We start from the raw sequence: 15,376 nt of genomic DNA on the forward strand, positions 1-15,376 counted from the left end.
AAAAAAAAAAAAAAAAAAAATAAGGATTTAGGGGCTCTGGAAATCAACCAAAGATAAAAAAAAAAGGAGAATCATTTATTCATAAAAAAATACTATATTTTCAGCAAGATCAGCAGGAACTGTGGCCTCCTGGTCTGGGGCCACTCCCTTGTCTCCACCACAGCTCTCTAGGCAAGAATGGTGATGCTGCAGGTGGAGAGATGGCTGGAAAATTAGCAGCTTTGCTGCCAGACGGAGGAGGGAGGGCTGGTTCGATTTCAGGCAGAAGGTGAAAACACAACACAGCATTATCAGCAAAAGTAGCAGACTTGGTAGGAAGTGAACAGAAAAACTCACAGCTCCTCTAGCCTGAGCTTGGGGCCCTGGGGCAAGTGGCACACCAGTCGGAAATTCAGCAGTGAGATCCCAAATGAGAGTGCCGTAGATGGGCTGGAGCGAGCCTTCCGTTCAGAGCCAGCTGCTGGAAAACCACTCACAGGCACGGAGACCTTTGAGGGCCGAGACGAAAGCAAAGGCCGAGGCTGATCTGAGAACCACATGAACTCCAAATGCCAGGCTGTGGCACCAAAAATGGCCTCAGATGTTTCCACATGTCTTTTGGCTGGAGCGAGGGGAAAATACTTTCCCTCAGATGAGAACTACTGCTCTAAAGCAACTATTAAAGTAACATCTAATTGCTGTCCTGCTTGATGAAAGTACATTTGAACACTCTTCTATCTGACAACTGAAAATAAGTAACATTTTTAAAGTTTTCAAAAATCAACAGAGAAATTAATATCCTCTTACTGGCCATGATAATTATCTCCTTAATATACTATGTTCTCTCAAATAAATGTTTACATACAGCCATCCATGAATTGTTAAATAGTCTCTATTCTAAAAAAAAATAAAACTCAATATATATATATTCATAAAGATACCATAACCTATAATAATATACTAAGACCAAAAACCTAAAGTAATAATAACTAAAAATAACCTAGAGCCTTAAATTTTAGTCAGAATCTCACCTGAGTAAAAACCTGACAAAGAAAAAAAGTTATTAAACAAATTATAAAAGGCCATTATTTTAGGTTTAACTCAGATATTAGTCTTCAGTAGACCAGAACACACCAAAATAAAATCACTCATACAAAATACAACATAGACAAACTAAAACTTTTTTTTTTTTTTTTTGAGACAGAGCCTCAAGCTGTCCCCCTGGGTAGAGTGCCGTGGCATTACAGCTCACAGCAACCTCCAACTCCTGGGCTCAAGCGAGTCTCCTGCCTCCGCCTCCCAAGTAGCTGAGACCACAGGCGCCCGCCACAACGCCCGGCCATTTTTTGGTTGGGATGTCATTTGTGTTTTGGCGGGTCCGGGCTGGGGATTCGAACCTGCTACCTTAGGTGTACATGGCTGATGCCTTAGCCGGTTGAGCTATAGGCGCCGAGCCGACAAACTAAAACTTAAAAAAAACTCAAATAAATCCCCAAACAGACCATTTCTTTCCTCCTAAAAACAAAAATCCCAACAAAATAAAAAATCTCCCCAAACTCATACAAAAGTATAACTGGAAGCCCTTATTCCCACCTTGCAAAGCCCCGCCCCCCCATTCTACCATTCCCCAATGATAAGACCAACTAAATACATTTACAGTAATGACAAATGGTATCAGTGCCTAAAGTCTGGGTCAACCTCTAAATCTGAGGTGTTGACAACAACAAAATATTAAGTTTATACTAAAATTGCCTTCTTGTGTATTTCAAAATTCAGCCAAGAAGCTTCTCCACACATAGTAAATTAAAACCTAATTGGATATAAGAACAGAAAGGCAGTCAACTATTCAAACCATGTTCAAATAAAACAAATGCTGAATTACCATCAGTCTGCTGTTTCCTTTTTCTGGCCATAAATCTTCTCTGACCAGGCAACATGCGGACTCTTCCTAAACCAACTCTGGTTTGGGGAGCTGCCCAATTTACAAATCTTTCTTTTTTACTAAATGAAACAGCATTTAATCTGTATAAAATTTTTCTTTTAAAATTTAGAAAAAGAGTCTATAGGTGTAAATAAATTACATTTTATTATTTTCAAGTTCATCCAGATGTTGAAGAAACACAATTTAAAGACATTTAATAAAAGAAATTCACATCGACCACATATCAAGATCAAAAAAGTCTTTTCAACAGAACATCACAAGACCCAGAAGTTAAAGGCTTTAAAAAAAAAATTTAGTTCCAGGGCGGCACCTGTGGCTCAAAGGAGTAGGGTGCTGGCCCCATATACCAGAAGTGGGGGGTTCAAACCCAGCACCAGCCAAAAACTGCAAAAAAAAAAAAAAAGAAAATTTAGTTCTATGACTTATTTACCAATGTAACTAATTTCAGAAATTGATTTTCTAAAGAACAAAACAAAACAAAAACTGACTTTCCTATAACTAAAAAAAATAAACTTTTATCTGGGAGTCTGAATACCTGAGTTCTGTTCCTGTCTTGTTCACTAAGTTGAATAGTCTTACGCAGGTCACTTTCCCCTCTGAGTGTGAGGAACTTCTTCTGTGGAACTATCAGTGGCTCCCTAGTGCCCTGGGTCTTTCTTATAAACATACATTTCTGAGCTCTATCCTAGGTCTACTGAATGAGATTTTCTAACCTGGGTCAGGAGTCTGTATTTTTAATTAACTGGGTGGTTATGACGAATAGTCGATTTGGGGAGCTATTGGATGATGATCTCCAGGATCTCTCACAGCTTTAAAACTTTGTTTTTTGATTTTTATTCCTTCTATCACTGCTTGTCCTCTCTGCTACTAGATACTGTACTAAAGCAAAACAGAACAACAACAATAAAAAAAAAAGACCATGGTTTAATCATCTTTGTAACCCCCTAGCACCTACACAGTGCCCAGTAGGTAGTACTCATTCAATAATTTTTTGAAGAATTTAATCAATGGTTATTAATTAATCAATGATTAAATAAATGAATGTTATTGCATGTGGATCCCAATCACCTATGGGTAGAGAAATCTAAAGAAAGAAAATATTTTAAACTTTTGTCTGATAAAACCTTGCTACTCCCTGTCTGCCGTATGACATACTTCAGCAATGGGTTAGTGCACATTGAGGAAGGTGGTGGACATCCCCCGGGGGCCACATCATCCCACTGTATTTCCCAGTGGCAGTGACAACTGAGGGGGATTTGTGATTCAGCAGGAGATGGTTTTTTTCTCCTTGATTTTCCAGGTCCACAAAAAGCCACATCCTGACTGGGTGCGGATGACCTTGGGGCCATACTGCAGGTCTCTGAACCTGCAAAGGTCACCTCAGATTTCTGTGGGGCCTCAGTGGTGGGAAGGGGCACTCACCTTCTGTTAGAAATTACTAGATTTGCCAGCAGTGAGTGGCAGCCAGGCAAAGCATCCTTTGCAGCCAGGGCCCCCAGGACATCTGATACCACCTCTTGTGACCCCACAGTCCTTTCTCCCACCCCTTCTTCTCTGCTCCACCTTCCACCCCTGGAGCTTCCCCAGCTCAGACACTGTCCGCTGGCCTTGGAAGGTACCGGCTCAGGATGAAATCTGTTACAGGGGTGGGCAACTTAGCCAGGGGGACATAGAGAAGTTTGGCATCCAGGCCAGGGTTGTAGCGGATGCGGGGGCTCCGGGAAACAACAGCGTGCTCCATGCTATTGACGACGTCTCTGATTCTCGGCTCTGCCAGTCTCATCATATTGTTTAATTTCTCAGTATCTGTTTGAGAGTACAGGGAAAAAATGAAAGGCTCTGTTATTCTTTATACAGAAAGTTTCTTCTGAATTCCATCAAAGCTCCCTTTCTGTTGAATCCCTGATCTAACACTGCAGGTAGGTCTACCACAACCTTCAGGTTGTCCCTTCTACAGGCACCCATGTATAAGATTAGTACAAATCTTATTCCTCTATTTCTTTCTTTCTTTTTTTTTTATTGAGATAGAGTCTCTCTTTATAGCCCTCAGTAGAGTGCTGTGGCATCAGAGCTCACAGCAACCTCAAATTCTTGGGCTCAAGGAATCCCCTTGTCTCAGCCTCCTGAGTAGCTGGGACTACAGGTGCCCACCACAATACCTGGCTATTTTTAGAGAGGAGGTCTTGCTCTGGCTCAGGCTGGTCTCAAACCTATGAGCTCAGGCAACCCACCTGCCTTGGCCTCCTAGAGTGCTAGGATTACAGGCACGAGCCACCCCACCTGGCCTTCTTATTTCTCTTCTTGAATTCAACAACTGGGCTCTGAATTTGTACTATTGCATTAGACCAGCAATACAAGTATTCCACTTGTTTTATGACCTTGGGCTTAAACTTTCCTTATCTGTAAAGTGGGAATAATAATCCTGGCCTGGAGAATAACAGAGACGATGAACAGCCGAGTAGACAGTGAGGAAGGACAGGATAGAAAAGGTATGTATGTAAGTGCATACATATGCAAGGTTATGTATGGAAAAATTGGAGTGAAGGAAGGAAAAATATTGTCTGGCTGGTGGGAGTCCTAGCTCCCGGAAGCTTTTTATTTCTTCTTCTGTGTACTTCCTAGACTTCAGTTCCCAAATGTTCTACAAAAGCATGCAGGAGTAAATAGTATTAAAAAATGGGAACACTACCTCTCCCTCCATCACACCACCGTTGTGGGCTCAAATGACCTAAGGCATACGCTGGCACCTGGCAGGGCTCTCACAAACGTGGGGGCTGTTCTGCTTGCACTGTGCACACAGGTGCTGAGAGGGGTACAGAACACCTGGGTGATACAAGTCTGCCTAAGCTCATGACATAAACAGGAGACGGGCACACCATGCATTGACTGGCCCTCATCTGCACCCTCACCCCAGGACTCTGGGACAGGAGTGGGCCAATGGGATTCATGCTTCAGCAAGAGCCCCAAGGACCCCAGAGAAAATGGTGCCTGGGAGTCAGACTTCTCTGATGGGGGAATAGTCCAGGCAGGCAGAGAATTCACTCCCTCAGGGTCAGGACCCATGGGGGTGGTTGGCAAGGGCAGAGCAGCGTCACTCAAGTCCTCTTCACTCTGGACTCTAAAGAATTTCCTTTCTGTTTCCTAAAGAGAAAACTGATGTGGGAAAAATATCAAACTCTGTCTGAGGGTTTCCAGAAGAGCCCTGTTAGCTTAAAGCCAGACTGTAAAGTAATAATGTCTTAGGAAGACAGGCCTTGCCCTCTGGCCTTGGGCCTGGCATTGAGCCCAGCACCAGTGGGACTGAGGCTGAAAGATGAGTGTTAAAGGGTCATTCAGGATGCCCAGGGCTATGCGCTTCCCACAGAAGTGGGGAGCGTTTGTGGGTGGAGGAGGTGGGGACAGGTAACACGACAAGATGGGTTGGGGACTGGGCTCCGACATGTGGGGTAGAAGAAACTACCCCAGACAAGGGAGCCACATCCTTTTGTTGTTCTCTGGAACAACTTAGTGCTGGGCACCTTGGTAGGCATGGAGCGGGAAGAGGGACAGAAGTACCCAGGGTACCCTGTCACTCTCCCTGACAGTGAGACAGGAAGAACATGGGCTTTGGGTTTGGACACCTAGGAAGACGTTTCTGATATAGCAAGAATTAAGCACGACAAAGTCTGTGAAGTATCAAGGACCAGGCTTTGGCACTTTGTAAGGCTCCAGTAGGTTAGCTGCTGTCCCTTTCTTGTTTGCCAGGGACACATCCTAGGCTTCTGATGGAGATGCTCCCCAAGATGAACGAGGGACCAAAAGGTGAATTTTTGAAAGCCTTCACCACAGACTTGAGATGAAAGAAGAAACTTGGGCTCGGAGCCTGTCGTTCAAGTGGCTAAGGCGCCAGCCACATACACCTGAGCTGGCAGGTTTGAATCCAACGTGGGCCCGCCAAACAACAATGACGGCTGCAACCAACAAATAGCTGGGAGTTGCGGTGAGCACCTGTAGTCCCAGCTGCTTGGGAGGCAGAGGCAGGAGACTCGCTTGAGCCCAGGAGTTGGAGGTTGCTGTGAGCTGTGATGCCACGGCACTCTACCCAGGGGGACAGCTTGAGGCTCTATCTCAAAAAAAAAAAAGAAAGAAAAAGAAAGAAAGAAACTTGGCCAGATGGGCTTCTCCCGAGCAAGACAGGCTGGAGCTTCACTTGAGGTCTCAGAGCGCCATCCCAACACACCACCACCGCACTCAGTGTGTGCCCTCCATGCTGACTGTGCACTCCACTTCTCTGGTAATGTGTCCCACTCAGTTGCTATTAATTATCCATTTCCAACTGGGTATAGTTAAAAATGACTCCAAGACCTCTAGGGCCTGGCCCTGGGGTTTAGAAGCCTGGGGCCTGTTTGTTTGGCCACAGCAACTTGCTGGAGTTTGCGCCCACTGGTGTAGTAAGGCCACTTCTAAAGGTTTCTCCCAGAAAGGTTTCTGACGCCCAGTCCCTTCCTCCCACAACCCCCACGACTCATAACTTCACATCACTCCTTCACTGGGTTTCTGTAGTACCAGCCCAGCTGGTCTCTTGATCCTTCCTACAGTGACACAAATCTGATTCTTAAGTCTCTCTTAAGAGCAAGATCCACACTCCTTAGGTAGCCGTCAAAGCCATGTATGAGCGGATCCCTAGTCTCTCCACACCTCCATCCCCACCGTAACCCCTCATGCTTCATTCTTGCCAAACTAGTAATAATAACAAAGGCTGAGGTTTGTTGAGCTCTTATTGTGAATGAGCTGAGTACTTTGTATTTTCATATCTTTGTTTAATTTTCCTAACAATCTCTGAGAGAGGAATCATACTTTTTAAAAATCTTTTTTCACTTTGTAGCCCTTGGTAGTGTGCTGTGGAGTCATAGTTCACAGCAACATCAAACTCTTGGGCTCAAGTAATCTTCTTGCCTCAGCCTCCTGAGTAGCTGGGACTACAGGCACCCGCCACAGAGCCTGTCTATTTTTAGATACAGGGTTTTGCTCTTGCTCAGGCTGGTCTCAAACTCATGAGTTCAAGCAATCTACCCACCTTGGCCTTCTAGAGTGTTGGGATTACTGGAATCATAGTTTTTCTTCCTCATCCTTTTTTATTTTAATTTTTTATTTTTTTTTATTTTTGAGACAGAATCTAACTATGTTGCCCTCAGTAGAGTGCTATGGTGTCACAGCTCACACAACCTCAAACTTTTGGGCTTAGGTGATTCTCTTGCCTCTCAGCCTCCCAATAGCTGGGACTGCAGGTGCCTGCCACAATGCGTGGCTATTTTTTGGTTGCAGTTGCCATTGTTGTTTAGCAGGCCTGGGCCGAGTTCGAACCTGCCTCCCTTGGTGTATGTGGCTAGTGTCCTAACCACTGAGCTATGGGCACCCAAGCCTATTATTACTATTTTTTGAGGCAATGTCACCCAGGCTGGAGTGCAGTGGTGCATAGCTCAAAGTATCCTAAAACACTGCGGCTCGAGTGATCCTGCCACCTAAGCCCCCTGAGTAGCTGTGACTGGCACTTGCTACCACATCTGGGCAATTAAACAAAGAAATATTTTTGCAGAGACATGGCCTCTCTTCATTGCCCAAGCTGGTCTAGAACCCTTGGCCTCAAATGATCCTCTTATCTCAGCCTCCCAAAGAGCTGGGATAACAAGTATGAGCCATCACCCAGCCTTTTTCTTCTTTTTTTTCTGAGTCTGGGTCTTGTTGTGTCACCCAGACTAGAGTGCTATGGTGTTATCATAACTCACTGCAGCCTCCAATTCCTGGTTCAAGCAGTTCTCCCACCTCAGGCTCCTGAGTCACACTGGGCTTACAGGGGAAGGAATTATATTTTACAAAAGAACAAACTGAAGTTTGAAAAGTTGTGTAACATGATTAGAGGGATTGCTGGGATCCAAGCCTGAATCCACCTTGCCCCTAAAACACACGTCAAGTCCCCAAAACATTGCTTATGCTCTTCCTTCTTTGTGAAACACTCACCATCTCTTTCCCTTTTGGTGAACTCCTATTCATCCTTTAAAACTCACTAAAGCATTGTCACTTCAGTGGGGCCTTTGTGATGGCAAATTTAAGGCTCTGTCCCAGGGCTTTGTTCTGTATGCATGTCCATACCGCACAGCTCTCTGCGTGGGTTGCATTTCCTTTCAAATCTCCTCTCTCAGATTCCCAGAGACTCTCATCTCTGTCTTCCAGTAAATATTAGGTGACCAAAGTGAGAATTAGAGTATAATCACTTGGGAAAATGTTTTATCTGAAGATGGATGACTCCTGACTGAAAATTTTCCTCTGAAATTATAGTGCAGGCTACAGATGAATTCACATAAGGTAATTTATAAACTCACAATCCCGAACCGTTCTTCAGAATAACAATACTTGCTTTTTGACAAGTGATTTTCTGAGGAAGTCTGCCTTTCTACATATTCTTTTTTTTTTTTTTAGAGACAGTGTTTGCTCTGCCATTTAAAATGGAGTGCAGTGGCATAATCATAGCTCACCGCAGCCTCAAGCTCTTGGGCTCAAGCGATTCTCCCACCTCAGCTTTCTGAGTAGCTGGGACTATAGGCATGTGCCACTAAGCCTGATAAACTCTTTTTAAATTTTTTTAGAGATGGGGTCTTACTCTATTGCCCAGGCTGGTCTAAGCTCCTAGCCTCAAGCAGTCCTCCCACCTTGGCCTCTCAAAATGTTAGGATTACAGGTGTAAGCCACTGCACTCACTCTCTTTCACAGACTGCACTGAAGGCTCTACACCCTCTCTCTGCATTGATTACTTACTTAGAAAATGACTTTGTGAAGTTTCCAGACACTGGCTGAATCTGTTTGACTGTAGCCTCGTAGGAACTCTGCAAATTTGAACCACTCTTTGCTATGGGAGGTTTAGGGTGATCACACAGGGGATGTATATTACTCCTCTCACCTGCTAATATCTACTCCCTTGGTTCCCAACAACTGCAGATCTCCTTTTGGGTCTCCCTGCTCCCCCATGGCAGTCTGGGCAGACCATATGATCCAGACGGAGCCGATCAGACTATCACATCCCCTTGGCACAGTGATTGGTTCAGGGTCAGGTACATCCTGGGTTCCTTCTGATTTAACTGCCAGAGACCCTTTGAGTCAAAGTGAATGTTAGGACCTTTGGCAGGAGCTACTGGAAAGGATTCTCCCTTATTCCTGGCAGACTTCACCTTAAGAGGAGGTAAAGAGAAACTGTAGCTATGTGGCCCCCACAGGGGAGAATGTTTGTGACACTGGAATCAATACCAAAAAAAAGCAGAGCCATGACACAGGATGAAACCAGGTCCTAAAAACATCATTTGTAGGCAGGATCAGGCTGTGACTGAAGCTCATCTTACTCATTTTTTAGTCATATGAATCAAGAAATTCGTTTTCTGCTTATATAATTTGGGTTGGGCTGAGTGAGCTGGTTCATACCCATAATCCTAGAACTCTGGGAGGCTGAGGCAGGTGGCTCATTTAAGCTCAGGAGTTCAAGACCAGCCTAAGCAAGAGGGAGATCTGTATCTACTAAAAATAGAAAAATTAGCTGGGTGTGGTGGCAGATGCCTGTAGTGCCAGCTACTCAGGATGCTGAAGTAAGAGGATCACTTGAACCTAGGAGTTTGAGGTTGCTGTGAGCTAGGCTGAGGCCACGGCACTCTACCCAGGATGACAGAGTGAGTCTCTGTGTCAAAAACAGACACACAAACAACAATAAATAATTTGGGTTGGATTTTCTGTCTCTTGTTACTGAGAAAGTCCTAACTAAGGTAAATCTTCAGATATTTTTTCTCAGAATTCTTACATGTCCAGAGCCAAAAGATTATTTTCTGCAAGGAATGCTTCCCCAAATATTTTTCCCTGAGGCTTCCCTAAATCAATGAATGAATGATACTTTTCATCCAGGTCCCTTAGGCTTTAAACCTAGCACTCAATCTTTAATGGTTCACAGCCACAGCAGCTGGTTTAATATACACCTGGCATCCAGCAGCTTCTTTCCAACTCCTCTACCTTCTCCCCCCTCCAAACCACTGGCTGGTCTAGCCTAGGATAGTGCAGCAACCAAAGTCGTCTTTTTCTAATCACAAAGCAGATCACACCCTTACTCCTCAGTGAGCTTTGATGCTTTAATTTATCCTGTGCCCCCTCTAGCTACCCATCCCATGCTCCCCACTCTGGTTTCTTTCAAGTTCCTCAAAAGGAGTTTCCTGCCTTAGAGTCCTCCTGCTGCAAAAAAAAGTTCCTGCTCATCCCCTCTTTCCCCTTCTCAGCAACACCTCACTCTTCTTCCTTCAACTCAGAGAAGCTCTCTCCAACACCACAGTTTGAACTGGGCTCTAACTCTCAGCCCTGCTCTTCTTTTACCATCCTGTTTTTTCTCTGTGGCACTTATCCACATTTATCATTAAATGTTTGGGTTTTTATTAGCTCCTGTCTCCCCTACTGGGCCACAAGCTACAGGTTTCGAGGGACAAGCTACTTTGTTGGCTTCTGGCACACGGTAGCCAAAAAGTAAAACATGTATTAAGTGAAGAAATGGCTCTCCTGTTTTTATGTCTTGGCATGACACATGTGATGTCCAGGAGACAACTGCTGCCGCACCAGGTTTGGGGCAGTGTAGGGAACAGCTGTCATATTCTGACTCTACCCTCCCCAAACACCTAAGGTTCACAGGAGACCCTTGGCTCAGAGACAGAAAGGGAGTACATAGAGACTCTCCCTTCAAATACCTACATGCTAGTTTTCTTCTTTATTTAACAAGCAGAGTGTGCAAGATACTTCACACCTATTAATGCTCATAGCAACCCTCAGGTAGGCACTATCATTAGCTCCATTTTACAGATGAGAAGACTGAGGCATAGGGCAGAGCAGGGATTTGAATTCAGATCTGTCTGAACTAAGGCAGTCTGGCTTTTGGCTCCAGCAGCCACACTCTTCGTCACTTCTCCAGATTCATCTTAGTACTTATGCCCCGGATTGTTATTAGGTTTTGGGAACAGGAGCCAGGAGTGGGCAGCATCTCCTAACTATCCCCACCTCCCCCCATCCCCTCACCCCCACTCCGCACCGCCTGCCCCAAGCCTGTCTTTGGTTTTGCCTCTTGGTCTCTCTGGCCAACCCCCAGCTCTGCCACTAGCTGTGTGGCCTTGGGTCCTGAACTCCTCTGAGCCTCTGTCAACATCTGTAAGTGGCAACTGAGTCAGGGACCCCGAGAGGGCAGAGCCCCTGGCCACACTCACAGATGCGGAAGTACTCCTCCCCGTAGCTCTCCCGCGTCTCCGGTGGCAGCCGTGCCCACAGCTTGCGCATGCGTGACACTATTCCGTCCTTGCCCAGGATGGACGTCCGGTAGTTTCCCGGCTCGATGATGCTGACTTTCACCCCAAAGTAGTGGAGTTCACGCCTGGAAAGGGAGTGTTGCATTCAGTCTGGGGCCCAAGATGATAGTCGTCAGGCAGAGTCACCTCTGGAGGACCTGCGTCCCCCAGGAACCTGGGGATGCTTCCCCTCCTGCACCTGGCCTCAGCCTTGCTTTCATGCAAATAAGCCCTCCCTGAGGGCCTCAGCTCTTTCCCAAACTGGTCCAGCAGTCTCTGGGCGATTTGCATCAGGCCAACTCAGAGGGGAGGAAGTCAACAGAGAATCTAGGCCAAGGCCTTGCCTCCTACCAGGCCCTTCCCACCTTTAGCCCCATACTGGACAGATACATGGCAAAAGGAGTGAGGGGTACACACAGGGCCTGCGTTCTCCTCTGCCCCCAGGCCTGTCTGTCTGTTTGGGGAACTCTCCCTGCTGCTCCCACAGGCCCAAACGGGGTCTCACTTGCTCTGGGGCAGCTCAAGGGAAGCCACACTGAACACCTCCTATCTCCACCACACTTTTCCTCATCCCTTCTTTTCTCAGTCCTTGGGGAGGGCCCCTTGAGGCCTAATCTTCCTTCTGCTACCGTTTAGCTTCTTCCTTGCGTAACTCTCCTGCCCACACATCGTCACCCCCAGCCTGCTCTTCCTGAGGCGAATCCCCCAGGATTCCCACCCAGAGTGGTTTGGTACCAGAGATCAGTCACCTGATGCTGTCAGAGAAGGCCTCCACACCAAACTTGGAGACGCAGTAGCCACCACCAATGACAGCAACACGACCACCAGAGCTGGACATGTTGACGACCCTGCCCCGGGCTCTCTTAACCATGGGCAGCATGTGAAGGGTCACTTCGATCAGTCCCACCAGATTCACATTGATCACCTTCACAAAGTCCTCCTTGGTCAGCCATTCATTAGGACCACTGGGCAGGCCCACACCAGCATTGTTCACCAGGGCCCACAGGCCTGGGGACAAGATGGAGGGAGAGAGAATGATTCAGAAACCAGCAGTGTCTCAGGGAAAGCACCCTGGCCCACTCCCTTCTGACTCAGGACCACCAAGAATGATTGAGCAGGGGCACAAGAGGGAAGACTGCCGTGCCTGGGGCATGGGGCAGGGAGCTATAACAACCTGAAGAAAGGTGTGCCTTTCACTAATCAGTGCCCCCCCCCCCAAAGGCACTTTTTCTTGATTCATAGAAAGGCTGCTAGCCAGCTGGAGCTCTGTACCAGCTACAGCACCTAAGCTGTTAGCTCTGAGATGAGAGACATCATTTTTATATCAATGGATTAAGTTGATATATGGTTTCCTGCTGTCATGCTCTCCACCCCCCCATCCAACTAAGTATGACCAACTACATTTCACACACACACAATCATTCATTAATGCATTTCATGCACACATATTCATGCATGCGTTTCATACACTCACACAATCATTCATTCCTGCATCTACTCTGCCATTGATGGAGCAATGGAGATGTAAAATGAACAGCACAGGTCTTCTCCCTCAAGGCCTCATAAACCAGAGGGGAAATAATTATAAGCAAATATACTATAAAACATTTAAATAAAATCATAATGGAAAAATATGATAAGGGCTGTGTTTGAGATATTTAAATTGGGTTGATATAAATGAAGAGAAATACATGTAGCACTGAACATTATCCTTCTGCTCTGCAGGGGCCCATGGTTGAAGAGCCTCAGTTCCAGTCCTTGTGCTGCCTCCAGCCTTGGACACGTCACTTCCTCTCCCTGGGCCTCCCCCCCCCCGTTCCCAGTGCTTCTTAGACTAAGGATTTTGCCCAGGGGCCTAGGAAGAATAATGGTCCCCCAAAGATATTCCTATCTTCTTCTCTGGAACCTGTGGACATGTTGAGTTAGTGGGAAAGGGGAGTTAGGGTTGTAGATGGAATGAAGATTGCTAATCAACTAGGGGGAGGAGATTATCCTGGATTAGCCTAGTAAGCCTAGGCACACTATAATCGAAAGCATCCTTTTAAGTGGAAAAAAGAGGAGGAAATCAGAGAACTGGAAAAAGCAAGAAAAGGACTCAGCCCAACCTTGCTGACCTTGAAGATGGAGGAAACGGGCCATGAGCCAGAGAATGTGGGTTGCCCCTAAAATCTGGAAAAGGCAAGGAAAGGGATTGTCCTCTAGTGCCTCCAGAAGAAACACACCTCTGCTGATACCTTGATTTTAGCCCAGTGAGACCTGTTTTGGACTTCTCCAGAACTAAAGAATAATAAATTTGCAGTGTTGTGAGCCACCGCATTTGCGTTAATTTGTTACAGCAGCAATAGGAAACCAGTATACTCAATGAATCATTAATTGATGTGGTTCAGGGATGAAGGCAGGGAGCTGGCTGAGGCAGCCTGTTGAAGAAAGAGGCTTACTCTTGCTGAACTATTCAGTAACTAGTTCATTCAGCAAATGTTTACTGAGCATCTGACTAGATGCCAGACACTATTTTAGGTACTAAGGATATGGAGTGAATAAAAGACAAAAAGCCCTGCCCGCAGGAAGCTTTATTTTAGCAGAAGAAATAGACAATAAATAAGAAAAAGTAGTAAACTATATTGTATAATGAATAGTGATAAGCACTGAGGATAAAAATAAAGCAGGGCGTTTCTGTCTGGCTCCTCCTGGCCTCAGGATTCAGTTGCCCAGCCCTGTGTGGACCCCAGACTAGTTCCTGTAGGAGTAAGGACATCCCTCAGGCTCTTGCTTAGCCATCCTGTTCCTCCTGCTCCTGCACCCACACCCGGTGCACTGGAAGCTTGTGCGGCAGGCCCCAGGCCACAGCCTCCTTTCCTAATAGGATCAGCCACTCTGACATAGATGCTTGCCCTGAAGCGAAACCAGCATGCACTGTGACATCAGGAAGAGAAGAGGCCTCCATCTCCCCTGCCTGACACAGTAAGGGAGAGCCAGTGCACCCAGTCCTTGGGTCCAACCCTCATCCCCTTCCCCCATCATTAGTCTAATTCCAACAAGAAATGTGCTTTCTATTTCTACAGGAGCTGAGGGTTGGGACTACTAGGGAAGTCTCAGAGAGGCATCTCCATCTTTAGAAGTTTGTAGGGACAGAACACACCTTCCCTTCTTTGCCTCTTAGGTCAACCTCTTTCCTGTTCCTCTGAGTTTCCAAGGAGAGAAAACTTCCTTGGGAAATCACCCCTTCATGTGAACAAGCCAAATCATGCAGTGGCTTCCAACATGACTGAGCGAGAGCCCCATCCCCACATCGCCTCTCCCAGCCCACCAGACTGCTACTGCCAGATGCCTTGGGAGAGAGAAAGAAGGAGAAGCTGAGAAAGCTGAAGAATGCACTTCTGCCCACCTTGCTCGCCCACTTGGTCCCTCACCCACTGGGCTGCCGCCTGGATGCTCTCAGTCTTGGTGACATCCAGTAGGGTGGTCTGCAGTCCATAGGAGGTGTCCTGCTGCAGTTTCTGGGCCCCCTCCTCAGTGAAGCAAGCAGCCAGCACCCGCATGCCCCGATCAACCAGCTGTCGGGCCAGCATGTTCCCGAAGCCCGAGTCACAGCCCGTGATGAAGACATACTTTTCTGAGAGGTCGCGGACCAGATTGCAGTTCTTGAACCAGCGGTACATAAAGGAGAGGTCTGTGAGAGCTGCCATGGGGCAGGTGGAAAGTGATGGCCGGGAAGGACTGGGCTTGGGAGTCAGTGGGTAAGACTGGTCCTCTGAGCCCCAGCCTGCAGTCTGCTGGAAGCACTGGGAAGAAGAGCACTCCTCCCTCTCCACTGCTTGCAACAGACGCAGAGCCTCTGGGTGAACCACTTGGTAATTTTTATAGGTAGATGCATCACCATACCAATTAGCCCAGATGCAAGAAATTCGAGTCCAACCTGAAGCCATGTCACCTCTGACAGTGCTGGTGGCTGCCTCCCTCTCTCCTCCTGCCCTGATGGGTAAAGCCCCAGTGGCCATGTTGGTGAAGAGGTGGCTCACACTATTGTGTGAGGGGTGGCAAACGAGGAAGGACGACTCTGCCCAGGGAGCCCCCAGGTACCTCCTACCCCAGCTCCAGCCCTGGCCCAGGGATGAAAATCATT

At 46.7% G+C, this 15,376-nt stretch overlaps 1 protein-coding gene and 1 non-coding gene across 2 annotated transcripts; one reads left to right on the forward strand and one right to left on the reverse strand.

Annotated features, from left to right (window-relative positions):
* The first annotated feature begins 659 nt into the window (after positions 1–659).
* On the forward strand, positions 660–742 carry LOC111725573. The gene has a single exon (XR_002773608.1). It is a non-coding gene; the product is annotated as a small nucleolar RNA MBII-202 (small nucleolar RNA).
* Positions 743–3,439: 2,697 nt separating this feature from the next.
* Positions 3,440–14,971, reverse strand: SDR9C7 (short chain dehydrogenase/reductase family 9C member 7). The gene is made up of 4 exons (XM_003790541.3): positions 14,639–14,971; positions 12,003–12,261; positions 11,176–11,339; positions 3,440–3,727 (listed from the first exon to the last, which is right to left on the reverse strand). The coding sequence occupies exons 1-4, from the start codon at positions 14,937–14,939 to the stop codon at positions 3,510–3,512; spliced, it is 942 nt and encodes a 313-aa protein (XP_003790589.1). The 5' UTR covers positions 14,940–14,971; the 3' UTR covers positions 3,440–3,509.
* Positions 14,972–15,376: the final 405 nt, after the last annotated feature.

This window comes from Otolemur garnettii, unplaced genomic scaffold (genome assembly GCF_000181295.1).
Source record: "Otolemur garnettii isolate 467f Iridium unplaced genomic scaffold, OtoGar3 scaffold00043, whole genome shotgun sequence".
In the NCBI taxonomy this organism is placed as follows: Eukaryota; Metazoa; Chordata; class Mammalia; order Primates; family Galagidae; genus Otolemur; species Otolemur garnettii.